Source organism: Mastigoproctus giganteus, chromosome 7 (assembly GCF_048544385.1).
Source record: "Mastigoproctus giganteus isolate SK-2022 chromosome 7, ASM4854438v1, whole genome shotgun sequence".
Lineage (NCBI taxonomy): Eukaryota > Metazoa > Arthropoda > Arachnida > Uropygi > Thelyphonidae > Mastigoproctus > Mastigoproctus giganteus.
The window spans coordinates 168,307,245-168,334,743 of NC_143581.1; the positions used below are offsets into that span (position 1 = coordinate 168,307,245).

Genomic DNA, 27,499 nt, shown 5'->3' on the forward strand with positions numbered 1-27,499 from the left:
TTTGTTTGAAATTTCTAATAAATATTACATTTAATATTAAATTGTTTCTTATTTTCATTTCGATGCCATATGCTTGCATTTCACTATGTACTGTCTATGTACATAGTCATATTATGAAGATACATATAATACATACATGGACAAAATTTTAGACTAGTTTTTCTTATATATTTCATACTTTGGAACGGAACTCCTTTATTACTATGGGAGCCATAACTCAGTATTTGCGGCATTTCTCAGGAACGTAACCCCCGCGAATAGCGGGGGTTTACTGTACTTATAACTGTTTCTCAAAGTGTGTGATCCCCTCTGGAGATAGAATCTCACAGGGAGTGTAATATAATTCAAAATATTACTGGTTCTTTACTTATACCTTTGCTGAAAATACTCTTCTTATAAAAGAAACCTGTAAACTGAATCTGTGTTCAATAATCAAGTCAAAATGCTCTATTTGCAAGTCTTTCATGAAAAGCATTCAAGAAGGTTCTAGTAAATGTTACAATCAGGGCTGTAGTGGAGGGTATATGCAGGTATATGCTGTATACACTCTGGATTTTTTAGGTGAATGGCATAGTTTTTGAAAGACTTAAAAAACAAATATTAAAATATTTACTGAAAATTAAAAAAAATTAATTTATTAGAATTTGATTCTTTAGCAATACTTAAACAGGAAAAAATAAAACCATGGAATAAATTCCTCTCCCTTTGGCAAGTTAGATGGGATGAAAGTCCAGGTGGAGCAGTCACCAGACTTTTTATCCCAGATGTCACCTTTGCCATGAATAAGCCACATTGTAATTGGTTCTACCCATCCATGAGCGCATCCTACATCCTAACAGGACATGGCACTCTTAAAGCGAAACTGTTCCAATTCTGACTGGCGACAAATCCTCATTGCTCCTGTGGGGAAGAGGAATCCTGGAACCACATCCTATTGTCCTGCCCCAACTACGAAGAACAACGGACAACACTTAAAAATAAGGTTCAGAACATCTCAGAAGTCAATCTTAAAGCCTTAATTGAAAATGAGACTAACTTTCAAGCCCTTCAAATCTTCACCAACGATGTCTTCAGCAGAAGAATGCAGATGCTTCATCACACTGAATAATTCAAAAAATTCTTGCTGAGCTGTTCCCTGTGTCACCTACCAGTCATCCTGGACTTGAATTCTTTTAATCTGAGGTTGTTTTTTTTTTTATATTTATTTATTGATACATTTTATTTATTATTTTATTTTTATTAATTTTTTTATTATTATTTTATTTATTTTTATTTTATTTTTTTTCCCTGCTGGTACTCAGGACTAGGCATCCTGAGTACGGGATTGCTGGCATCCACCGGTATTGCACTACCTCCAGTGGATGTGGGATTTTAGCGCACTACCGAAGCACAGATAGTTGATTATGTACGGCTCCACATGCCTTGGGATGGGCATCAGGCAGCAGTTGCTCAGGTGTTGGCTGCTCGCATTTCAAGCCCTGATTACGCAGATTCTGTAGTCAAGATAGAGACAATTTATGGAGATGGACCAAGGTCCTGGAGCCGCTACAAACAGGCCACATACGTAAACGAATACATAAATGTCATTGAGCGTGCACACATGTTTTTCTTTTACTTGAGTCTTGAGAGTTTTGTTGTGTTTTACAATTTTGTAAGAGAAGCTCCACTTTCTGCTGGAGTTTCTTACCCAGGTTCATATGATTGTAAATAGAGTGTGTTATGTATTTTTGTAAATAAAAAAGAAATGGAAGAAAAGCAAAATAAAGCATAAAATAATAAAATTACAGGGGATAAAGTAGCTCAAGCATAGAATTCAAGCTTTTCTTCGATCAATGGTCTCTTCTTATCCATGTTTAGGGTCTTTTTTTTCGTAAAAAAAAAAAAAAAAAAAAAACACGTAACAAATTACTGTTAGTTAAGAAACACAAAATCTAAGGAAGTGCATCCAATTGATGTTGGTGGAGAATGCAATGTTGAGTCTGTTTGATGTGACATAAGCACTGGGAAAGGTAAAATGACAGTAGGTGTGAATTATGGGCCTAATGAATCTGACGAGTATAATGAGCAATTGTGCAGAGAAATTAAGTCCTATAATGGGGATTTTAACTTTCCAGATATCGACTGGAACTTGTGGGTTGGTCACTTGCACACTAGCAAGACTTTTTGGATTTACTGGATGACTGTTTTCTACAGCAGCATGTTCGAGAGGCAACCAGAGGGAGCAATACTCTTGATCTGATTATCAGCAGTGATTATTCTTGCATTCAGAATTTGCAATTAAAGGAACCACTGGGTGACAGTGATCACAATGTACCGATATGGAAATTACTTAAAGATATAACTACCATCAAGGCTAAAGGGAAGGGCTTTTGGTTTCGTAAAGGTGACTACAGTGGTCTCAGACAGTTTTAAATTCTGTACAGTGGGATCAACTGATGATGTTCCCAACGTTGAATTCTAAATAGGAACTTAATCTTGAACTAAGCCTTCAGGGACTTAATCTTGGAGGCTACTACGCTTTTCATTCCAACTAAGATATACTGTTCAAGGTTCAGGCCTAAATGGATGTCAGATGAATTAATGAGGCTCGTGGCAGAGAAGAAAAATGTATGGGATTCATAGATATTATGACGTGACACAGAAGCCTATGGCAGACATAAGCTTGTCTGTAATCAAGTCACAAAGGAGGTTAGGCAGATTACGAGAAATACTTGGCAAAGGATGCAAAGAGTTCTTTATTTGTGTAAACTCTAGACAGAAATGGATGAATCAGATTGGTCCACTTAACATAGATGGGTTGACTATTGATGATCATGCTCAGGTAGCTGATAAACTGAATGAGTATTTTGCATCTACATTCACACATGAGGAGTTATTCAATGAGGGGAGTGCCAGATGGTCATCAAATTCTAACAGGGAGCTAAGTGATTTTGTAATAACTGAGAGGAAAGTGGAGGAGAAATTATTGAAGTTAAACATAAGGAAGGCACCTGGGGTGGACAGGATCTATCCAGTTATATTAAAGGAGGCAGCAAAGGAAGTAAGCAAACCCTTAGCCATAATTATGAGAGCTTCCTTGGACTCAGGGAAGGTCCCCATGGACTTGAGGTGTGCAAATGTATCACCAATTCACAAAGGGAGTTCAAAAGGTGACAAGTAACTAAAGACTTGTTAGTTTAACTTGTGTTCCAGGGATAATAATGAAGTCACTGGTTAAAGAAGCATTGCAGGATCTAGAAAAGACTGCAGTAATAGTTAAGACACAGCATAGGTATGTTAAAGGGAAGTCTTGTCGGACCAATTTCATTGGATACTATGATGTGGTCACAAAGGAACTGATCGTCAAAAATAATTTTGATATCATATACTTTGATTTCAGGAAAGCTTTTGATACTGTTGCACATGGAAGACTGCTGTACAAATTGGAGAGATTTGGCATTAAGGGATGTTGTTGTTATTTGGTTTTTAGGAGCATTAGCAACTAAGGCCATATTGCTCTGGGGATATGCGGTGGTCATTCCCTGACCTTTCCGCATCCTTCGTATTTTGTGGCTCATGGGCTCGAACTTCGGTCTAATCAAGAAGCATGTGCTACGCACTGCTGCTCCTGCCCATCCGGCTACGGAGGCGCCACATTAAGGGTAAGTTGCTACATTGGATAAAGGGATGGTTGAGTGGGAGACAACAGATATTTGTTTGTTTGTTTTAGGGTTTTATGGTGCATTAGCATCTAAGGCTATAATGTGCCAAGTCAAAAGGATGTAAAATATAAAACTATAATATTACAATTGTTTGTATGTTATTCTAAAAGAGTATATTTGTATATTATTGTAAAAGAGTATATGATATAAAACGTTCATAAAGCATAAAACGATAAAAATATTCTAGACAGAATTATTTAGATTAATAAGTTGTAAAAACTTAAAAAATAGCTGACACATTGTCATTGTCCGATAAAACCTGTCTGAGTGTATAAGGTTCAGACAGATGGCTAAAACATAAACGGCGGTCATTATAAAAAGACGGACATTCAATTAAAATATGACGAACTGTTAAAATGGTGTGCCAAGTGACAATGTCCTATGTGGAGCCAAGATAGAACAACTTCCTCTTTTCGGTTCCTGAGCAGACTAGACTGCCAATGTTCAATTACAGGCTTAATCTCATATAACTTGTTTGCAGCCTGTCCATGCCATGAATGTTGCCATTGCGATACCAGTTTCTTTCGAATTACTTGCCTGTTCACTGATTTGGCTGCAAAGTCTGCCATATCATTTCCTGAGATCCCAATGTGGCCTGGGATCCAGCAGAAACGAACATCAAATTCAGATTGTGCAAGGTACTGCAGCTTCTGCTGTATCCGGGTCAGGAGAGGATGAGAGTTGAACCTCATTGATGATAAAGCCTGCAATGAACTTAGAGAATCGGTATATAATATATTTTTTGTGGTTGGTGGTTTGTATACGATCTAAGACTAGCTCAACCGCATGCAGCTCTGCAGTGAACACACTGCATTTGTTGGAGATCTGCTCAGATACAGTGGTGTCTGGGAAAACAGCTGCAGATTCGACAGACAGACATTTCTGACCTCGAGCCATCTGTGTAGACAGGCAAGGAGTCAGCATGTTCCGAGCACTGTGCTAAAAAGAGCTGTGGTGGATGGAGTACTGTCCTTTCTCCAATTGTTAAGGGAGAAGTTGCAGTTTGGGACACGAGCATGCCAGAGTGGAAAAGTTTGCCCTTGTGATGGGGCAACATTGTCTAATGTGATATTCAAATCATTGAGTAGCTTCTGGATACGAATACCGAATGGTTGATTGGCAGTCTGGCGAATGTTGTACAGATTTTCCCAACGTGGCTCAAAAACGGGTGTCCACGTCGGATGGTCTGGCAGGGATTTCAGTTTCAAAGCATAATGTAGAGACAACTGTTTCCTGCGAAGCGATAATGAGAGCTCATTCGCTTCGACATATAGGGGAGACAACGGAGAGTGGTAATCAATGGTCACTGCTCTTCATGGACAAATGTTATAAGTGGAGTTCCCCAGTGTTCGGTGCTGGGCCCATTGTTGTTTTGTGTATTCATCAAAGATATTGATGAAGGTATATCAGGATTAATGTCCAAGTTTGTGGAAGATACAAAGGTTGGCAGGGTTGTTAACGACAGTAAAGACAGTATGCTACTCCAACTGGATCTAGACAAGTTGAGCAAATGAGAGAGGGCGCTGACTCTATTTAAAAATTACAGGCTCCGAAAAAGCGATAAGTGTTTGCCTTTTAATTTACCTAATTGTTATTTTATATTGTACTTTATACGTAGTCTTATAGTTATACTGGTTATTTTTATTTTTAATTTAGATAAAGAGTTTTTGTAGATTACTACTTAATATACGTAAAACCGTTATTTCGTTCAATTCCTGCAGCCATTGTTTTTGTATAGGAGGTAAGGAATTCAAATTTTTAATTGTGGTAACTAGGTAGCTCTAACGTATAATTATATAGCGTAATACGCATCACTGCATTTAGAATTCTATTAGATAGTGTAGTATTGACAATTAATTAATTAAATTTATTGATCTTATTAATTTAAAATATCATGCCCCAGACCAGAGCAGAAAAGCAATGGACACAAAGTGGCAGAAGTGCTGTGACTTGGGGGAGAAATTAGGGGGCGATTCTCCAACGCATCACAGCCTAAAAAAATGTGCAACTTGTGAAATGTTTGCCGAACTCTCTGGAACACAACATGATCTAGCCAAGGAGAATGTCTATATGTGTGTCAGGTGCAGAAAGTGTCTAGAAATTAGACATAAACTCAGTGCTCTAATGGGCGTCTATGAGAGCTTGAGGTGTAGGGTAGATGCCCTCGAAGAAATTAATAGGAGGGACCCATTAAGCTCTCAGCTGCCCAACTCAAAGCTAGAGCACACTCCTGGGAATCAGGCAACACAGCGGCAATCTCCAAGGCAGAATGCGCTAGTCCCAAAGGAACTAGTTATTGTTGGTGACTCTATTGTCAGTAAGACAGGGAATATATATTGTGTAAAAAGGATAGATGGAATAGGACCAGAGTATGTCTGTCTGTCAGGGGCAAAAGTTGATGATGTTGTGAAGCATATATCTAATATAATACTATATAATAATATACAGTCTGTCCTCGTATAGCACGATAGTTGCGTTCCTAGAAACTCTCGTGCAATGCGAAATCGTGCAATATAAACAACAGACCCTATGGGAAAAGTAGGGTTAGGTGCCGACCACCCAAGATTGAACACACATTTGGAACCAAAACATTACCAAACAATAAATAATCGGGTAATTTTAATCGTTATAAAATACGTTAAGTATTTTATAACGATTAAAATACGTAATAAAAATATTATAATAAAGTATTTTTAGTATTTTTTAATACTAAAAAAGTATTTTTTACGAATAAAATACGTATTTTATTCGTAAAAAATTTATTATATTAAATAAAACAGTCGTAATAAAATACTTACGTATTTTATAATACGTAAGTCGTAATAAAATATTGCTAATGCTTTTGCTTCTATCGTAAGCAGACTTGTTTTTTGTTTGATTTTTCTATCCAAACAGATGACAGCCGTTCCATCTCTTCCAATTCTTGTGTCTTAATCTAATGGATTTTAATTACACTTTGAGTTGTTCCTGCTATAAAAGTTGTTTTTATTTTCTCTGCATTCTTTGTAATTCTCGGCGTTGCCTGATTTAGGCCTATAGCACATGCAATATCACATGGCCTTTCATTTCGCTCAAAGCGTTTCACAATTTCATATTTTTTCTCTATCGACAGAGGCGGACAGAAGCCTTACGGGGGAAACCACGGTGGGCCGGAGGCCGGTGTGATTTTGGCCATAAACCGTAGTATGAGGCCACTACAATTTTTCCCGGGTAAGAATTTTTAATCCAGTCCGCCTCTGTTTATCGATATTGCTTTTTTTTTCTCTCTCTCTGAATCTGCAGTGTCTTCACCAGGACGCTTCCTTTTCACACCTTTTAAGTATTTTACTCATTTTTAGGGAATAAAGCACAATTACAAAATGAGGAGGCACGCTTGATACACATAAACAAAGCTGCGCGCGTGTAGCAACTGAATAAACAACACCGTAAAGGCCGAGATACACTATTAACACCTCACATTTTACTAAAGCACATTTCTGGGGGTTACTACCATAAAACAATAAAAACAATTTCCAGTTGTGTTTCTGCTAGTGGAATCTGTTATAAACTGGTAGTAAACTCCATCTAATTGCATTTGCTATTATATCGATAACTGGAATTGTGTTGCTTTTTACGTTATTATGGTGAAATGTGTTTCCCCTTCACTGATATAAAACACATAAATACATTTTCAGAATCTTCTTCATTCCTATCGTGTTGCATTCAGTTGGGGTGATTCCGCGTTCGACTGCCATTTCTTGTAAACACAAAGGCGAATTGTGTATAAGCGAATTCGGTTCATGTTATATAAGATAACGTTCCCCTATTTATAAATCGTGTATGATCGAATTCGTGTAATGTAAACACGTGTTATACGAGGACCGACTGTATTACTGTTGTATACGTTGGCACCAATGACATTAAGAGTAAGAGATCTACATTTTCACTTAACAAGTACAGGTCAATGTTGCAAAAAAGTCGTGAGTTAGGGTTAAATTTGAAAGTGTCTGCAATTCTGCCCAGACGACACGATAGGAGGGAGTACATGATGAGAGCCTTGTCAATCAATTCGGCCCTGGAGGGAATGTGCAAGGCTCAAGGTGTAGAATTTTTTTCAGCACACTCTGTGCTTGCTGACAAGAGAGACTGCTTCTACAGGGATGGCATACACTTAAATAGAAAGGGTGCAAGAATATTTGCTGATGCTATCAAGGCAGTGTTAGGTAGGTCGGAAAACTGCTAGTTTGGGGGAATTCACAGACTAAAAGGTTAAAAGTAGCTGTAGGCAGAGTTGAAGGTGATTCTTGCACTACTTCTATTAGAATAAGCAGTGGCCTGGAACGAGGGGTGTTAGGGTTTTCAGGGACTGATGGCAGTCATCGTGAAACAGGTGGGTATATGGGATGTGTTAGGGTAACTAATAATAAGAAGTGGTACATGTATAACAATGCTAGAAGAATAGTAAATAAATTTGATGAATTTGAAGTGTTGGTCAAGACATCAAAGGCGGATATTGCTGGGATATCAGAGACATGGTGTCATATAGATATTAAGAATGCAGAATTGGAATTTGGGGAGTACAATGTGTACAGAAATGATAGGAAGGCAGGAGGGGTTATGCTGTTAATTAAGAAAAACAAAATCAAAACAAGTGAATCCAGTTGATATAGAAGAACAGTGCACTGTTGAGTTAGTTTGGTGTGACATAAGCACTGCGGAAGCAAAAATAAGAGTAGGAGTGTGTTATAGACCTAATGACTCAAATGAGTACAATGAACAATTGTACAGAGAAATAGTGGCCTAGTAAATCAGAATGTCTTATAATGGGGGATTTTAACTTCCCAGGTATTGACTGGAACTTGTGGGTGGGCCACTCACACACTAGTAAGACTTTTGTAGATTTATTGGATGATTGTTTTCTGCAGCAGTATGTTTGAGAGGCAACCAGAGAGGGTAACACTCTTGATCTGATTATTAGCAGTGATCATTCGAATATTAAGAATTTGCAGATAAAGGAACCACTAGGAGGCAGTGATCACAGTCGTCCCACACAGTTTTTAAATTCCGTACAGTGGGATCAATTGATGATGTTACCTACAGCAAATTCTAAGTAGGATGCATTCAAGGAATTAATCGTGAAAGCTACTAAAAGTTTTATACCTATTAAGAAATATTGTTAAAGGTTTAGGCCTAAATGGTTGTTAAATGAACTAATGAGGCTCGTGGCAGTTACTTAGTTATTTGGTTTTTAGGAGCATTAGCAACTAAGGCCATATTACTCCGGGATATGCGGTGGTCATTCCCTGACCTTTTCGCATCCTCTGTATTTGGTGGTGACGGCTCGTGGCAGAGAAGAAAAATGCATGGGATGCATATAAATTATCAGGTGACACAGAAGCGTATGGCAGATAAAAGCTAGTCTGTAATCAAGTCACAAAGAAGGTTGGGCAGGCGAAGACAGATTACGAGAAATCTTTGGCAAAGGATGCTAAGAAAAAAAAGCAAGGATTTCTTTACTTATATAAATTCTAAAAGGAAGGGGGTGAATCGGATTGGTCCACTTGACATCGATGGTTCGACTATTGATTATCCTGCTCAGATAGCAAACAAACTGAATGACTATTTTGCATCTACACATTCACACATGAGGAGTTATTAAGCATTGAAAATGCCAGAAGGTTATCAAATTGTAGCAGGGTGCTTAATGATTTTGTAATAAGTGAGAGCAAAGTGGAGGAGAAATTGTTGAAGTTAAACATAAGAAATGTACCTGGGGTAGATGGAATCTATCCAGTTATATTAAAGGAGGCAGCAAAGGAAGTAAGCAAACCCTTAGCCATAATTATGAGAGCATTCTTGGACTCAGGAGACGTCCCCACGGACTGGAAATGTGCAAATGTATCCCCAATTCACAAACGAGGATCGAAGGGTGACACAAGTAATTACAGACCAGTTAGTTTAACTTCTGTTCCAGGTAAAATAATGGAGTCATTAGTTAAAGATGCATTGCAGAATCATCTAGACAAGACTGCAGCAATAATTCAGACACAGCATGGATTTGTTAAGGGAAAGTCTTTTCTGAAAAATTTGATTGGATATTATGATGTGGTTACAAAGGAACTGGATGAAAAAAATAATTTTGATATCATATCCTTGGATTTCAGGAAAGCTTTTGACACTGTCCAGCATGGAAGACTACTGTACAAATTGGAGCGGAATAGTATTAAGGGTAAGTTGCTACAATGGATAAAAGGATGGTTGAGTGGGAGAAGACAGAGGGTGGTAATCAATGGGCGCTGCTCTTCATGGACTATTGTTATTAGTGGAGTCTCACAGGGTTTGGTGTTGGGTCAACTGTTGTTTTGTATATTTATCAATGATATTGATGTAGGTATATCAATTTTAGTTTCGAAGTTAGTTTGAAGATGATACAAAGGTTGGCAGGGTTGTTAATGACAGTAATGTCAGTGTGCTACTGCAACAGGATCTATAAAATATGGGAAGATGGGCTGACATTGACAAATGCAAAGTACTGCATAAGGGTAGCAGTAACCCCAAACGAACGTACCAACTGTGTGGTACTACACTTAAAGTGGTAGAAAATGAATAAGATCTGTGAGTAATTGTGCAGTCAGATATGAAGTTTTCTGAGCAATGCAAACAGGCTGCCAGGGCAGGTCATGGGGTTTTGTCAATGATATACAGGAATTTTGCTAGCAGGGAAAAGGAGGTGATTGTTCCTTTGTATAAGGCAATTGTCAGGCCACGCCTTGAGTACTGGATACAGGTCTGGAAGCCTCATTTTAGGAAGGATGTAGATTTGCTTGAACGTGTACAGAGAAGGGCAACAAGATTTGTGAGGGGAAAGAAGGGATCCTCTTATCAAGAGAGGCTTAAGTTCTGCAAATTGCAGCGTCTGGAGACTAGGCACCTGCGAGGTGTACAAGGCCTTGAATGGGTTGAGCTCGCTGAATTCTGATGGGATTCTTACACTTGTTCAGATTATAAACCTAAGGGTTCATAAATTCAAATTGAGTAAAGACAAAGGTAGAATAGATGTGTGGAAATTTGCCTTTAGCCAGTGGGTGGTTAATTTCTTGAACAAACTTCCATCCGTCATTGTGGAAGTCGACAGGTTAAATAAATTTAAGGAGGAACTGGACAATCATTTAGAGGGAAGTGTTGCGTAAAATATTTTTTTGGCTTTTGTTGCATAAGCTCATATGCTTGTTTTCTTGCATCACAAGCCACTATTATTACTACTACTACGATGACAGAGAGTGGTAATCAATGGACACTGCTCTTCATGGGCAAATATTAGTGGAATTCCCCAGTGTTTGGTGCTGGGCCCATTGTTATTTTGTGTATTCATCAATGATATTGATGAAGGTATATTAGGATTAATGTCCAAGGGTTGTTAATGACAGTAAAGACAGTATGCTACTCCAACTGGATCTTGACAAGTTGGGCAAATGGGCTGAGAAGTGGCAACTGAAGTTTAACATTGACAAATGCAAAGTACTGCATATGGGTAGCAATAATGGAAGGGAAACATACCAACTCTGTGGTACTACACTCAGGTAAGTGAAAAGTTAAAAAGACCTTGGGGTAATGTACAGTCAAATATGAAGTTTGCTGAGCAGTGCAGATGGGCTGCCAGGGCAGGTCATGGAGTCTTGTCAATGATATATAGGAATTTTACTAGCAGGGAGGTGATTATCCCATTGTACAAAGCAATGGTCAGGCGCCATCTAGAGTACTATTTACGGGTCTGGAGGCCTCGTTTTAGAAAGGATGTAGAGTTGCTAGAATGAGTACAAAGAAGGGCAACAAGAATGGTGAGGGGAAACAAACAAGTGCTCTTACCAAGAAAGGCTTAAGTTCTGTAAATTTCAGAGCTTGGGGAGTAGGCAACTGTGAGGTGATCTGATTGAGGTGTATAAGGCCTTGAATGGGTTATGTAAGCTGAATGTTGATGGGATTTTTCCTCTTGCTCAGATTAAGAACACGAGGGGGTATAGATTCAAATGAGGAAAGACAGCTGTAGAATAGATGTGTGGAAATTTGCCTTTAGACAGTGGGTGATTGTTTGGCGGAACAGACTTCCACCTTTTGTTATGGAAGTTGATAGCCTAAATAGATAAGGAAATGGTTAGGGCACATCTTGAGTGCTGCATACAGGTCTAGAAGCCACATTCAAGGAAGAACTGGACAAACCTTTAGAGTGAATTTAGAGTGAGTAAGTTAAAAAAAAATATTCACTCTAAAGATTTTTAAAAAAGTATTCACTTTAGAGTGAATAATTTTTTAAAATTAATAAATATGACACTCCACTGTGTTTGTTACAACGTTCCACTTGGTACAATGCAGCTAGTTTAATATTTTAAAAAACTCATTTAATTTCCATTAAATGAGTTTCAGAGCACCTTCAATGAGTACTAGAGCATTCTTTCTTCCAGAGAATACACATGGCAGTTGTTACAGTGAGCAATATTTTTCCTGAACAACTGCTTAGCAAATTTTATAAAACGATTGCTGAAAATTTGCCATGCCAACAGTGTTGATGAAGCATTAGCTGCTTCAATGAAGCTATTAAAGATAGCGGCACAAAATGGATTTCATGTGTCAAGCAGTTGTGGCAACTTCTCATTAGCAAAAAAATGTGTTGCTGTTCAAGGATACCAAAGAATATTCATCCAAAATCCAATATTTGAAGGAAATGTGTAAAAAAAGCAAGCATATTTTCTTTTTAAAAGGAAGAAGGGGAAAAAATGAATATTCATCCAAAATCCAATAAGTTCATTGTCATTACATTCCTAGATTAGCTTGAGTGGTATGGTGTGTAGGAAATGTAAATTTATTAAAAGAGGAATGGAGCACTTATAACCTATGAGATCTAAAAATCTGTTTATTTTCAGTTGGTAAATATATATAGATGAAACAAGATCTAGACAAATTAGGCCAATGAGCCAAGAAGTGGCAAATGAAGTTTACTATTGACAAATGCAAGGTCCTTGATATGCAGAGCAGTAATCCCAGATTAATGTACCTGTTGTGTGGTACCACACTTAGGGAAGAAGAGAATGAAAAAGACCTTGTACTAATTGTACAGTCAAATACGAAGCTTGCTGAGCAGTGTAGACAGGGTGCCAGGTCAGCCCATGGGGTACTGGCCACATCTTGAGTGCTGTGCTTGCTGGAAAATGTGCAGAGAAGAGTAACAAGACTGGTGAGGGGAGCAAAAGGGTGTGCTTAACAGGGATGACTTCAGTTTTGCAAATTGTAGCATTTGAACACTAATCATCTGCAAGCAGATATGACTGACGTGTTTAAGGCCTAGAATAGATTGAGTAAGCTAAATGCTGATGGAATTCTTCCTCTTGCTCAGACTACACAAATTAAGGGGGTTTCACACTGAGGAAGGATGGCTGCAGGGTGGAAGTGAGTAAATGTAATGTCTTCAGTCAGAGGGTGGTTGATTGTTGGAGCAAACTCCCATCTGGTGTAGGTAGTTTGAAAAATTCAAGGAAGAACTAGGTAAACTGTTAGATAGGATGGACAGATGAAGTGGGAAGTGTTTCAGCTTTTTTTTTTTTTTGGCCGATGCCATATAAGCTTGCTTTCTTGCATTACTTGCCACTACTACTACAACTACATTTTATGGTGTCCTACCCATTTCATCAGTAATTGCTGATGTTGATAATTCACCACCACAAAGAACAAAATGGACAAAGCTTTGGAATATATGATCTGCCAAGATCACGGATATCACATCCATTGTAACAGTGAATGAGCAGTTTGAGATTTTATGGCAAATAAGAACTTAAGGCCATGATGTGCCATGTAGAAAATTAAATATAATAAAAACAAGAGTAACTTACAAAAGAAGTTACTATGTCAGATTGTACAAATGGTTAAAATCAAGGTAAAAGCAGATAAAGAAACAGAAGTATACACAATAATTATTAAAAGGCAGTAAACGTGGGTATAAAGATTTAGTTTTAAAAATTGAAAATTTCAGACATATCATCTTTGTCATGTAAACCCTGACTGAGTGTATAAGGCTCAATCAGATGGTAAAAAGTATTAAAACATAAGAGGCATGCATTTAAAAAATCAGGATACTCAATAAAAATAAGACTGATGGTTAAAATGGTGTCACAATGCTTGAATGGAAGAGGGTCGTCAGCCCTCAGAAGAAAAGCAAAAAGCATGTCAGATGACTGTGTCCTATGCAGACCCAAGCAAGAACAACTTCCTCTTTACGATTCCTGTGCAGAACATTGGCAGATTAGACTGCCAAGGTTCTATTACAGCGTAATCTCATATAACTTGTTTGCGGCCTGCCTATGCCACAAGAGTTTGGGAGAACCATTTCTTTCATATTACTTACCTGTAACCAGAGAGTGAAATATTAAAGTTTGACGTTGTTGATAGTGTGGACAGTCAATTAAAATATGTTTGACTGTTAGATGTTCAGAGCAGTGTGGACACTGAGGAGGGTCATCGCCTGTGAGTCAGATGAGTATGGCCTATTCTAATCCATACGAGTACCACTTCTTGACGAACTGTCTGAATGCTTGAATGCCAAAATTTTGGGTCTTGCTTCAATTGGAAAAGTTTATTACTTGTTTGGTTATGCCAGAGCTCTGTCCACCGTGCATGGTATGTGCTTGAATTATGATATTATAATCAGAGGCTGGAATAAAGACAGAGGTTAAGTCAAAATTTGATGGATTTTTAGCAGAAATATCAGCCAGTTAATTTCCTTTAATGCCTGAATGTGCTGGAATCCAGCAAAAGTTTATTAGTTGTTGGCAATCTTCAATTTTCAACAGCAAATTCCTGATATGATTTAAAATAGGGTAATCCTTATGAGAGGGGGTTCTGCCTTGCTCTAATTGAGCTGAGAGAGTCGGTATAATAAACTAAATATTTTGCAGATGGGTGAAGAGTTAAATTTTCTAGGGCTAATTGTATTGCATATAGTTCTGCTGAAAAGTTGCTGTGCTCAGGTGGAACAGAATCTGATATGATAGCAGAGGGACACACTGCTGCTACACCAACAGTTGAATGAGATTTGAAACCATCTGTATATATCGGTAAGAAGTCAACATAGCTTTGAGTATGGCTAGAATACAATTGTTGCACGTTCACAGTTTGTATACGGTTGTTTCCCCATTGGAGCAAATAAGTATCACAGGTTGGATGAGGAAAGGGAGTGCATGGTGGGTGAGAAAAATTCTTTATCTGCTGCCTATTGTGGAGAGGAACATTCCAATCCTGTGATTCAAGGAGCCATAAGCCTGCTGGTCGTATTTAATTGGTTTATTTAAATAGAGATTGTTAAATGGTAGATTAAAGGGGAAAGGCTGAATGAGATGCAGAGAAAAAACTTTGTATTTTGGCTGCATATTTAAGTAGTAACATTCTTCTGTGGAGGTACAGAGGGGGCTCGTGAGCTTCAATGTATAGATAGACTATGAGTTGGAGATGTCCTATGTGCACCAAGGACAATCCGCAGTGCATTGTGTTGCACAGGATCGAGCCAGCATAATACACTCTTTCGGGCAGAATCATAAACTGGGGCACCATAATCCAAACAGGATCTAATGAGTGCTCTATATAAGAGCAGCAAAGTTGTATGATCTGCTCCCCAAGACTGGGGAGATAGAGCTCTAAGCATGTTCAATTTTTTCAGACAGGTAGTATGTATTACTTTAAGGTACTCAAAGAAGTTTAACTTGCTGTCAAGGATCGATCCCAAGAATCTAATATTGTTGGCAATCGGGATGGTGGAATTTTATATCCGAAGTTCAGGGTCTATATGCAATATACATTGATTGCAGAAGTGGATCACAACTGTTTTCCGATGAGAAAGACTATATCCATTGAACTCAGCCCACTTTTGTACTGTATTGAGGGACATCTGCAATTGCCCCTCAATAGATCTCATGTTCTGAGAATGGCAAGAAATAGATAGAACGTCAGCAAAAAGATAGGCTTTTACAGTATTTGGAAGATCTTTTGCAACGGAATCAATTCTAATTGCAAATAGGGTTGCACTCAATCCCGACCCCTGTGGCACTCCTTCCTGTGAGAATGTAGAAGAAAAGGAGTTTTGATATCGAACCTTGAAAAACAGCTCTGGAGGAAGTTCCTAATAAATATAGGCAGGTTGCTTCGTAGACCAAGATTATGTAGGTTACTGAGAATGCCATACTACCAGGTTGTATCAAATGCCTTCTCTATATTGATGGAAACCATAACAAGGTGTTCGTTTTTCACAAAAGCATTGCAAATTTCAGATTCAGCCTTGATCATCAGATCTAAGGAGGACCTGTTTTTGCAACCCTTCTGGAAAAAGAAGGGTTTAATTTTTCCTATTGGTTTTTCACTTGTGGAATGAAATATTAGGTAATGAAGTGTTGGACCTAGTATAACTTCCATTTTCTCTTTTAGGAGAAGTGACATTATCTGGGCCAGCATTTAATTTTTCTGTTAAAGACCATGATGGGACCCCAGAAGAAAAGTTTAGATTATCAGGATTGATAGTTTTTTTGTATTGGTTCAGTGTCTAGGTTGCCCACTACCTCCCACTCCCAAGAACAATAAATGTTCTTGGGAGTGGGAGGCCAGGGCTACCCAGACACTATACCCACACTACTGTCAGCCTGAATCATGTTGTTGTTGTTGTTGTTTTGGTTTTTAGGAGCATTAGCAACTAAGGCCATATTGCTCCGGGATATGTGGTGATCATTCCCTGACCTTTCCGCATCCTCCGTATTTGGTGGTGACGGGCTCGAACCCCGGTCTAATCAAGAAGCAGGTGCTACGCACTGCTGCTCCTTCCCACCTGGCTACGGAGGCACCCCTGAATCATGAGGGTAGGGGAATGGCATTTACATGGTTGAGCCTTGCAGGTGAAACCACTAGCTGACTGATCCTGGCAGAGCCATTTAGGACCACCCATCTCGTCAAAGCAGTGGCCAAAGTGATGTGTTGAAGCTGAGCCCTCAACCATCAGGATTCCCCTTTCTGAATTTCTATAGATCATAGTGCACAGCAAACATGCTGGATTCCTATCATATTAGCCTGGAACCTAGGCTGTAGGTGTTGGATCCCAGTTATGCAAATCTGGGCAAATCATTTTATCAACTTTCACTCTGTTCTTATTTGCCTGTTTTATTTTCTCAAGCTGACTCCTTATTGCTCGATCTAACTTCTTATTTTAAGAAATTTGTAAAATTTTTCAGGCTGTCTGTACCTTTGAAGTCAGCGGCTTTACATGATCTACAAAACTTGCCATCACCGACAGCCAGACGCCAGTCTTAACTCTAATTCCAGCATTTGTCCCGTATTTACTTCCTGTCTCTTCTCCAGGTGTCACCGATCAAAGAAATATCCCGACAGTACCATGGTCCACAGCACCATTGTTTTCCAGAGTTAACACCTATTACTAACAGCAGTTGCTACTCGTTTCTATTATTTTCGTTTGTCTGTGTGCTGGGAGTCGAAGTGTACCCAGGTTGCTAATAGCCTTTCAGCTTATCGCTCCCCTTGTATAGACGTTGTCTAATTTAATCCCTTGCGAGTGACCTTAGTAATATTCTTGACTTGTAGGGTTTCGCTGCCCCATATTGCTATATTATAAGTTTTACTTTAAATTAATCTCACTTTTCTATAAAATAATATACTTGTAAGATTTTACATCTTACACAGCAAAGCATGCCAATGCATTAATGATACCCAATTCAAGGAAGGCATTATGTACAAAGTATTATGCATTTCAGTCAGTTTTATTATCTGGCTAATTTTTCATACTAATCTAACCTTCAAAATGGATTTTTAAATTTTAATAATGCATACCTTAAAGTATCTTCTTCAGTGACAGATATACTGAGCAACTTTTCCACTGTCTTTAAAATAAAATGGATCTATAAATGAAAAGAAAACTTAAAATTAACAAATGAGTTATCCCTGCAATTCATTCTGTATCCAGTTAAGGATACTTAAATGGTGATATAATCTGAAGTGCTGACCAATGAACATGTGTGAGTTTTTTAGTTTTATATTAACCCTAGAACTCCCAAGGGAGGCCAAAATTGCCCACTGCTTTTATTTCTTCCTGTATCTCCTAAAGTTTTCAATGAAAAATTTCTAAAATAAGTGTAATGGTCATTTAAGGTATGTATTTCATTGTACTACAACTGCATTTAAAATAAATTTTTTTTTTTTTCAGAAAAACAGGTACATACTTTATTGTGGGAAATTTTTGCCTCCCCCTTGGGATTAGATGTTACCGATTTTTATTTGACATAGGTACTACTACTTACACACACAAAATTAAATTTATGTTTTGATAAACGGATTCACCCATGCAATCGGCCTTGGACCTTAGTGGAGAACAGACCTTGTTTTAGTTTTGTCTAATTTTTTAAACATAATTGTGCATAAGCATAAGAAAAACCTCAATTATTACAAGAAGCAATTTACAGAAACTGCATCTTGAAATGTACCTACACATTTATCTCTCAGCTGAGCAATTTATTACTGTGCCCTTCGGATCACTAGTGAAAAATGAGTGCAAGACCTTTTGAATGAAAGCTTGAAGAGATTCTTCAACAAAGTGACTTTTATAATAGTGATCTGGATGAAGATGTTTCTGACAGTGAAAATGAAATAAATGTGGTAGAAAGTGAGACAGAATTGCAAGAATAATCTGATGATGAATATTGTTTATCAAATCAATATGAAAGTGTTTTGACTGCAAAACGCAGGTGTCGATACAGCACAATCATATCAAGAGCAAATCGTTGAGCTCTACAAAATATAGTTCGATTTAGAGAAGGTTCGACAAACAAAGGTATAACCAACAACATGTCAGACACCTTCAAAAAGTTCTTGCCAATAGAAATTACAAATACAACTGTTTGGTTTACCAATGATGAAGTAGACAGAAAAGGTGTTGAGAAAACTAACGTTACTGAGATATACACATTTCTAGGCATTCTGATACTAATGGGAGCCAATCACGATAACAAGAATACTAGAAGCGAAAGACGAAAACATAAGTTTGCTTCAATCCATGACATTTTTGAACATATGAATAGCTTATTTACAAAATATCATACAAGTGGTTTCCACACAACAATCGACAAAATGCTGTCACTACACAGAGGAAGATGCCCCTTCAAAGTTTTCCTAAAAGAAAAATCTGGTAAATATGGAATGCTCAAACACATGCTTACAGATGCAAGAACTCGTTGTTTTGAAAATGGAAATGTATGCAGGAAAGATAAGCGAAGTCGCAAACAGCGTGGTACAAAAGAAGTTGTGAAATGCCTTATAGTGTATCAAGGGAAGTGGCTGAAATGTAACATTAGATCATTATTACACATCTGTCGATTTAGCAGAAGAGTTATACCAAAATTATAGACTATCCATTGTTGGAACAATGCCACAAAATAGAAAAAATATACCAGGAGAATTGAAAAAAAAAAAAAAAAAAAAAAAAAACACAAGGCCGTGAACTATATTCTTCAAAGTTTGCATTTACTCTGGCAAATTCTGGAAAACCACCTATTACTCTTGATTCATATATTGTCAGAAAAAATCCTACAAAAAATTTGATTATGCTATCAACTTAACATGCAGACGATAAAACAGATGACACTTAAAAGTATGATCAATCTCTATTACAATGAAACTAAAGGTTGGGTAGATATGATTGATCAAACGGCGCAATCATTTAAAAAAAAGGAGGAACACAGTGATGGCCACTATCACTATTTTTCCTCCTAATTGATATAGCTGCACTGAATGTCTAAACAATTTTTATCCTAAATGTGTGAAAGCAGATCAGAATAAGAGAAAGCAAGATGCCTTCAATTGGATAACATGTACTTTACAAGAGCCTAATATTAGCTTTGATGTTATATAACCCAAACTCTGAAAACATTCCTAAAAAGAATCGTTCATTAAATTGGAAGATTGTTGTCCTTAGAGCATGCATTATCACTGTATAAAAGTTATTATAACTGCACTTTTTTTTTAATGATAAACACTTATTAGTTATCACCCTAGCAGGGTGATGATAGCTTGATGGATTCTGTTCCCAGGTTTCAAGGGTCATCCTATTGTATGGAAATGGCAGTATGATGATCATATTAATTTTAAACAGCCATAATTAAACACACAAGAATGAAAATGGTAGTTCAATTCCATCTACTTCTGAATGTTGCCTTCATTTTAGCACCTTACTTTGTACAGTGCATCATTCACAGAAGCAAGGAGTGCTCATACTCCAAGTGGCAGGTAGAGTTTAATTTGATTTTATAATTGTCAGATCTGTTCATTTTCTAGCTCTCATAATCAGTTCTCTTTTTCAGTGCTTCTTATTCTATTCAAGAAAGCACTGCATGCCTGACAACAGAGCTTAACAATGTTAAAGAATTCAAAATAGCTAATTCAAGTTGCAAAGAATGTCACTTTTAAGATTTGGTGTGTATATATATATATATATACACTGAGTGATCACTGAATTATGACCACCTACCTAATACTTCGTAGGTCCTCCTTTTGCCCTCAGTATAGCAGCTATCTGATGTGGCACTGATTCAACCAACAAGATGTCTGAAGCGTAAGGAAGGTATGGCCAACCAAGCTATGTGTAATGTGGTCAGCAATGCAGGTATGGAGGTGATTGTTGTATCTGGACGTCTGATATGCCTTTCCATAGTGTTCCGCAAGTGCTCTATGGGATTGATATTGGAGGAGTTCGGAGGCCAATTGATATGCTGGAAGTCAGAACTGTGTTCCTCAAATCATTCCTGCACAAGTGCCCGATGGCTCGCCGCACTGTCATCTTGGAAGGCACCATCGCCATTCAGGAAAAAGTGTAACATAGCGGGGTGTACACAGTTAGCAAGCAGTTGACGATAGCAGAAACCACTTGATACATTGTTCCGCATGCCAGGGGTCCAAGTTCCTGCCAGTGAAACATGCCCGACACCATACAACTGCCTCCACTAGCCTGCACTTTTGATACCATGCAAGATGGATGAAGAGCCTCATATTGTTGATGTCAAATTCGTACACGACCATCCACGGTATGGAGTAAATAACATGACTCATCCAACCAGCATACTTTCTTCCAGTCTTCTGATGTCCAACTTGCATGCTCTTTGCACCAGGCGAGTCTTTTACGCCAATGAACCTTGATTAGGAGAAGATGCTATAGGGGTCGTCTGGTATAGCCCATACGTGCAAGCGTGCGACGCATGGTCATGCCAGATATTGTTCCGGGTTGGCCCATGTTGTATTGGGTAGTCAACTCTTCAACAGTGCTGTGCCTGTTCGCCTGCACGAGTCGTCAGACCTGGCACTCATCTCTAACTTCAACCTTTCACTGACCTTTGCTGATGGGTCATTGTTTAACCATTTTGACGGCAGTCCCGGTACACTTTAACAACGGCGGCTCTCGAACACCCCACCAGTCCGGCCATTTGAGAAATCGAGGCACCAGATCGTAGAGCATCCACAATCTGTCCTTTATCAAAGTCCAATAAATCCTTCTTTTTACTCACACTCAGAATTTTTACTACCTACCCAACCACTGACACTTTATCTATGCTACGTAGCTCGACTAAATCCGCACTCTCGTACCTCATGTGGTCAACGGGTCGCATTCACTTTTCATAAGGGTGGTCATAATTCAGTGATCACTCAGTGTATATATACTATTTGATAAGACTTTCGTAATATACCTTTGATAATTGTTGGTTTTAATGTGGTTCAAAGTTAAGTCTACAGCATACAACTCAGCTGTGTATCTGCTGCATTTGGGGAGAATCTTCCGGATATAGTATTAGCTAGGAAGATAATAGCAGATCCCATAAATAACTCTGACTTCAAGCCAACAGTGAAGACATGCAAGAAGTCAGAGTATTCAGCTTGGTGAGCAGTAAAGATTTGTTGGTAGACAGAAGTGGGGTGATGGCCTTACCACAATTTTTAACAGAGTAGCCACATGATGGTATAGGAACATGCCAGGAAAGCAGTTGCTCTCTCTGAGCAGCTCTTGGACATGGATACCAAAAGGACAGTTGGCAGTTTGATGGGTGTTATAGAATTTCCCATATTGGCACAAAAAAAAAAAAAAACGGATGTCCACGTAGGGTTGTCTGGCAGGGATTTCCATTTAAAAGTATATTTTAATAACATACTGCTACATCGGAGCAATTGAGGTGGCTTACCTCTTTTGAGGTAGATACCCCGAACAGGGGAGGTTCAAAATGCTCTGGTAGTAATGCAGACAGCTTTATGGTGAACTGGGTCGAGCCATCGTAGTATGATTTTTCTAGCCGATCTTACATTTGGGACCCATAATCTAATTTAGATCAGACAAGTCCACTATAAAGGCAGAAAAGAGTGCAGCAGTCTGCTCCCCTTGTGCACTGTGTCCACACTTGACAGATATGTGGTAAAAATGTCAACTTCTAATTTGGAATATGAGACCCCAAGAGTTGTCTTAGGTGCTGCTGAAATGATGTTTTAAGTTCTGGTTCAAGGTGAAGGTTCCATTTAAGACAAAAGTGTATGAGACTGTCTTCTGGGGCAAGAAACTAAAGCTTTTAGCCATTGCCAAAGGTTGATCTGGTTAATGGCAAGCTACAATTGCTTTTCAAGTGACCCTCATATTGCATGACTGTGAGAAGAAGACAAAGAGGTCACTGTTAATAGATGGAGGAAGTTGCTTAGGAATAGAATAACTTTGACAGCAAAAAGCATAATGCTTAGAACTGATCATCGTGAAACTCCCTCTTCTTGGCAAAATTGCCAAGAGAGGGTGGATCCTACATGACCTTGGAGAGACCAGTTTGAAAGGAAGTTTTTAATAAAGATAGCAATGTGATGCCAACAAATAAGTTATATATGCCTTTTAAAATTCAAAATCTCCAAGCCGTCACATGCTTTTTCCATGTCAAAAAAAAAAACTGACACCTGGCGCTCATATTTCAGGACAGCATCACGAATACATTTCCAGTTGGATTAAATGGTCAAGTGCTGACCTGATCCTTCAGAAGCCACATTACATCCTGGAAAGAAGGTCATTAGCTTCTAAATACCACATAAGGCAAGTGTTGACATTCTTTCCAGGATCTTCCGCAGACAGCTGGTCAGAGCAATAGGATGGTATGATAATTTTTCACTATTTTTGGATGCTTTCCTGGTTTCAAGAAAGCTAGGATGACTGCTGAATGTTACAAGCCTGGAAACTACTCTTCAAGATAGATGCTATTATCAAGTTAAGAAAAAGAAAGAGATCCATGGATTCTGATGAAAGAAATCAGAATCCATGAATTCTGATGAAAGCGGCACTCACCCTGAACAGGGAATTCGATTTGATTTTTTCTGGTAAAAAAAAAAAAAAAAACGACAAGGTTATAGTGCCCCACGAAAAAGTTAAAATTAAAAAAAAGATGAGTTTGGTAACCTTTAAAAAGGTTACCAAACCTTTTAATGAGGTAACCTTTAAAAAGGTTACCTCATTAAAAGTTCTTTTATATATATATAGAAATATCAACAGATAAAAATCGGTATAAGGGTAAAACTAAATTGTATATTTTACATGAATGTATGTGTGTGTATATATATATATATATATATATATATATTGATTGCTTTTAAAAATTTAAAAACTGCTGACATTGTCATTGCCGAGTAAAATCTAACTGAGTGTATATGGCTCAGTCAGATGGTTAAAAGGGGCAAAACGAGCATTTCTAAGAATGGTACAGCCGGAAAAAATATGTTGAACAGATAAAACAGTGTCGCATCGCTCACACATAGGAGGGTCATCAGCCCTCAGAAAAAAAGGAGTGTGTGAGAGATGACTGTGTCCTATGTGGAGCAGAACAAGAACAACTTCCTCTCTACAATCCCTGCGCAGTCTAGATTGCCATGGTATGATTAGAGGCTTAATCCAATATTGTTTGTTTGTTACCTGCCAATGACACGAGTCTTTCAACTGCAAATAACCCTTTTTTTTTTTTTTTGATTTGGTAGTTGTTGGCGCATCGGCTTCTGTGGCCATATTGCACCTCCCAAGGTTTTTGCAGTACTTTGATCCAAGCCCGAGGCGGGAATCGAACCCGCGACCTTTGGGTTGCCGGGCAGGTACTTTACCCACTCGGCTAGCCCGGTCGGCGCAAATAACCCTTATTACAGATGATATGCCTGTAGTCCACCTAGGGGATTGACAGGCCAAGATTATTCTTCAGGGCTACCGATTTGGCTGCAATGTCAGACAAATCATTTCCTCTAATCCCGATGTGGCTGGGGATCCAGCAGAAGCAGATACCAAATCCACCTTCATAAAGAGTATATATCATCTGCTGAATTTGGGATAGGGTTGGATGATTAGTGTGTGACGTCACTGATAGAGTGTAGTGCACTAATTGAATCGACATATATAATACAGCCAGGCCTCGCATAACGCAAGTTCGACTGATGAGTTTTTTAGTTACAGCTATTTGAAGTTATACCACTTTTCACTTTACACGATGCAAATGTCCGGTTAATGCAATCTTTTTTTATGTGATAGTTGAAAAAGATTTGAATCGCTTGCTAAGCTTACCGTACATTGGATGGGCAATAAACAAGTGTTTGCCCGCTGCTTGCCTCAGTCTGTTCCATCAACCATCAAAAGCAGATGTGTTACTTATAAAGTAACTGCACATGCTAATAAAGTCACGTGCAGACTTGCAATTAAAAATTCAAATTTTTAAATTAGCCAGATGAAAATGTTACTGCAAAGGAGATAATAGTAAAAGAATTAGATGAAATCTTTAGTTTTGCAAAGAACCTGTGATATTTTCGATATCACAGGTTCCCTGAGGAATATCGATATTTCTCTGTGTTATTTATTTTGGAGGAAAAGGGGTGGCTGTTTTGATACAAAAACTGTTAAATGATATATGAGAGAAGAAGAAATATCAAAATAAATGACAACAGGATATATTACATCAATTTATAAGAAGGGCAATTGGAAAAGCTGTTCAAATTACAGAGGAACATGGGTCCTGAACCCGCTGTTAAAGATTCTTGGAAAATGGATCAGGAACCATTTAGAAGCCCAAATCAAGGTGTTGTCAGAAGAACAAAGTGGTTTTTCAGCCAGGAGGTCATGTATAGACCATATCTCAACAGTACGACAGATCCTTGAAAAATGCCAATTGAAAAGGCATATGACAGTGTTCCAAGAAAACTCTTATGGGAAACACTGAAAGAGGTGAATATTGGTGGATAATTGATTAACATTATTAAGACAATTTACAGGTAATAGATGCAGAATTAAAGTGGGATCAGCTTTGTCATCTGAATTCCACACTTCAAAAGGTTTATTGTAAGGCTGTTGCATGTCAACACTATTCAAAATTTATATAAACATCTGCCTAATATCCTGGTCAAAAAAATGCAATAAAATGGATTTGCCAATCAATAACAACCTCTATATTCAAAATTTACTTTTTGCAGACGATCAGGTGGTGATAGTACAAGACTTAGATGATGAAAATTATGCATGTTGTAAATTGTTTGAGGAATATAAATGATGGGGTCTAAAAATCAATTTTAGCAAGACTGAAATGTTGTCTTCAGGATCAGGACACATTCTAAATATTAATGGTTTTAAAATCAAATAAGTTAGCATTGGCATTAGTAGAGGCATTTGATGCAAGAAAGCAAGCTTATGCAGCATCAGCCAAAAAAAAAAAAAAAAAAAAAACCACTTCCACTTCACCCCTCCGTTCGTTCAAAATACCTGTCCAGCTGAGCCTTAAACTTATTTAGGCTATCAACTTCCATGACAAAGGATGGAAGTCTGTTCCACCAACCAACCACCCGCTGGCTAAAGGCAAATTTCCGCACATCTATCCTACATCTGTCTTTCCTCAATTTGAATTTATGCCCTCTCAGGTGATTATTCTGAGCAAGAGGAAGAATCCCATCAGCATTGAGCATGCTCAAACCATTCAAGGCTTTATACACCTCTATCAGATCACCTCGCTGTTGCCTAGTCTCCAGACACTGTAATTTGCAAAACTTAAGCCTTTCTTCATAAGAGCACCCCTTTGTTCCATTCACTAATCTTGTTGCCCTTCTCTGTACTCGTTCCAGCAGCTCTACGTCCTTCTTGAAATGAGGCCTCCAGACCTGTATACAGTACTCTAGGTGTGGCCTGACCATTGCCTTATACAAGGGAATAATCACCTCCTTATCCCTGCTAGAAAAATTCCTATATATCATTGACAATACACCATGAGCTACTCTTGCAGCCTGTCTGCACTGCTCAGAGAACTTCATATCTGCCTGCACAACCACCCCCAGGTCCCTTTCATTCTCTACCACTGTCAGTGTAGTACCACAGAGTTGATACGTTGCTCTGGGGTTGCTGTTTCCCATGTGTAGTACTTTACATTTGTCAATGTTAAACTTCATTTGCCACCTCTCAGCCCATCTGCTCAACCTTTCCAAGTCCTGTTGCAGCAGCAGTGTCAGTAGTGTTCTTGACAACCCTGCCTACCTTTGTATCGTCTGCAAACTTCGACATTAAGCTTGATATACCATCATTTGATAAATTGATAAGTTGATAAATTCAAATATTTGGGATCAATCTTACAAAGTGATAGATCATCCCAAGCAGAGATCAATAAGAGAATTGCAGAGCAGAAAGCTACTGGCATGTTAAATTCTGTTCATTGGAGCAGAAATATTCTAAATAAAACAAATAAACTTATATTTCAAATGATTGTACAAAGTCTTTTATTGTATGGAACAGAAACCTGGACATTGAATAGGTGAGGGGAAAACAAATTGCTCTCCACAGAAATGGATTTTTGGAGATTCTCAGCAAGAACTTCTAGAAGAGACAGAAAACGGATTGAAGACATTATTATTAGCCCTATAGTGCAAAAAAGCCTGAGGCTTATGCTGCACCAGCCAAAAAAAAATTGAGTTACCCAGAGAGAGCACGCAAGAGTGAGCAAGAGTCAGAAATAGAAGGGAATCACCAAGAGCCCCTGGGGTTGAAAACAGAAGTGAAAGAGAATATTATTGGCACTATCAAAGAAAAGCATTTAACATGGTATGGACATGTAAAAACGGATGCAAGAAACCAGATATCCAAAGGCTATCCACGAATGGATACCTCCTGGAAGGAGAAAAGGAAGACCTAGGAGGACATGGATGGATGGAGTATGGGAGTGCATGTCAGCCCGAGGTTTAACTGACCAAGACACCTTGAACCGCACTTTATGGTGGGAAAAAATTCCTACCAAAAAATAACTTGTAGGCTGAGGAAACCCACTATAAATGGAAACTCTGCTATTGAAGAAGAATTTATTTCGCCAGAGCCTAGAGAAGATTGTTGTTGGCTATCAGAAATTGATTGATGAAAAAAAGAAAGCTAATACTGTCCAAACAACTCTGTTTAAATATTTCGTAACAAATAGTTTCTTGATTGTGTATTTTATGCAATAAACATTTAATTCTATAATTATTTTCATTATCTTTTACATGATATACAGTTAAAAAGTTATTTTTAAAATTCTTTATGAATATTCCTGAAGGTCACGGACCAATTATAATTTTTCTTATCGATTATTATATTCGATTAATGCATTTCCGTTTTGCACGATGTGCTAGCGGGACAAATAAATTGTGTCGGGGCCAGCCTATACACCATTGGTATCAGTGATTTCTTATGTGATCTAGATCTATAGCATGCAGCTCTGCAGTGTATATGCTGCATTCAA

The 27,499-nt window shown here is 38.2% G+C and overlaps 1 protein-coding gene across 2 annotated transcripts in view; it reads right to left on the reverse strand.

The window, feature by feature from the left end:
- Positions 1-27,499, reverse strand: part of LOC150083319 (focadhesin-like) — a 457,209-nt gene that overhangs the window by 183,950 nt on the left and 245,760 nt on the right. For both annotated transcript variants that reach the window (XM_090377973.1, XM_090377972.1), the window contains one exon: positions 17,550-17,617. In XM_090377973.1, the coding sequence (XP_090234099.1) occupies positions 17,550-17,617 (68 nt within the window). The remainder of the gene's footprint in view (positions 1-17,549; positions 17,618-27,499) is intronic.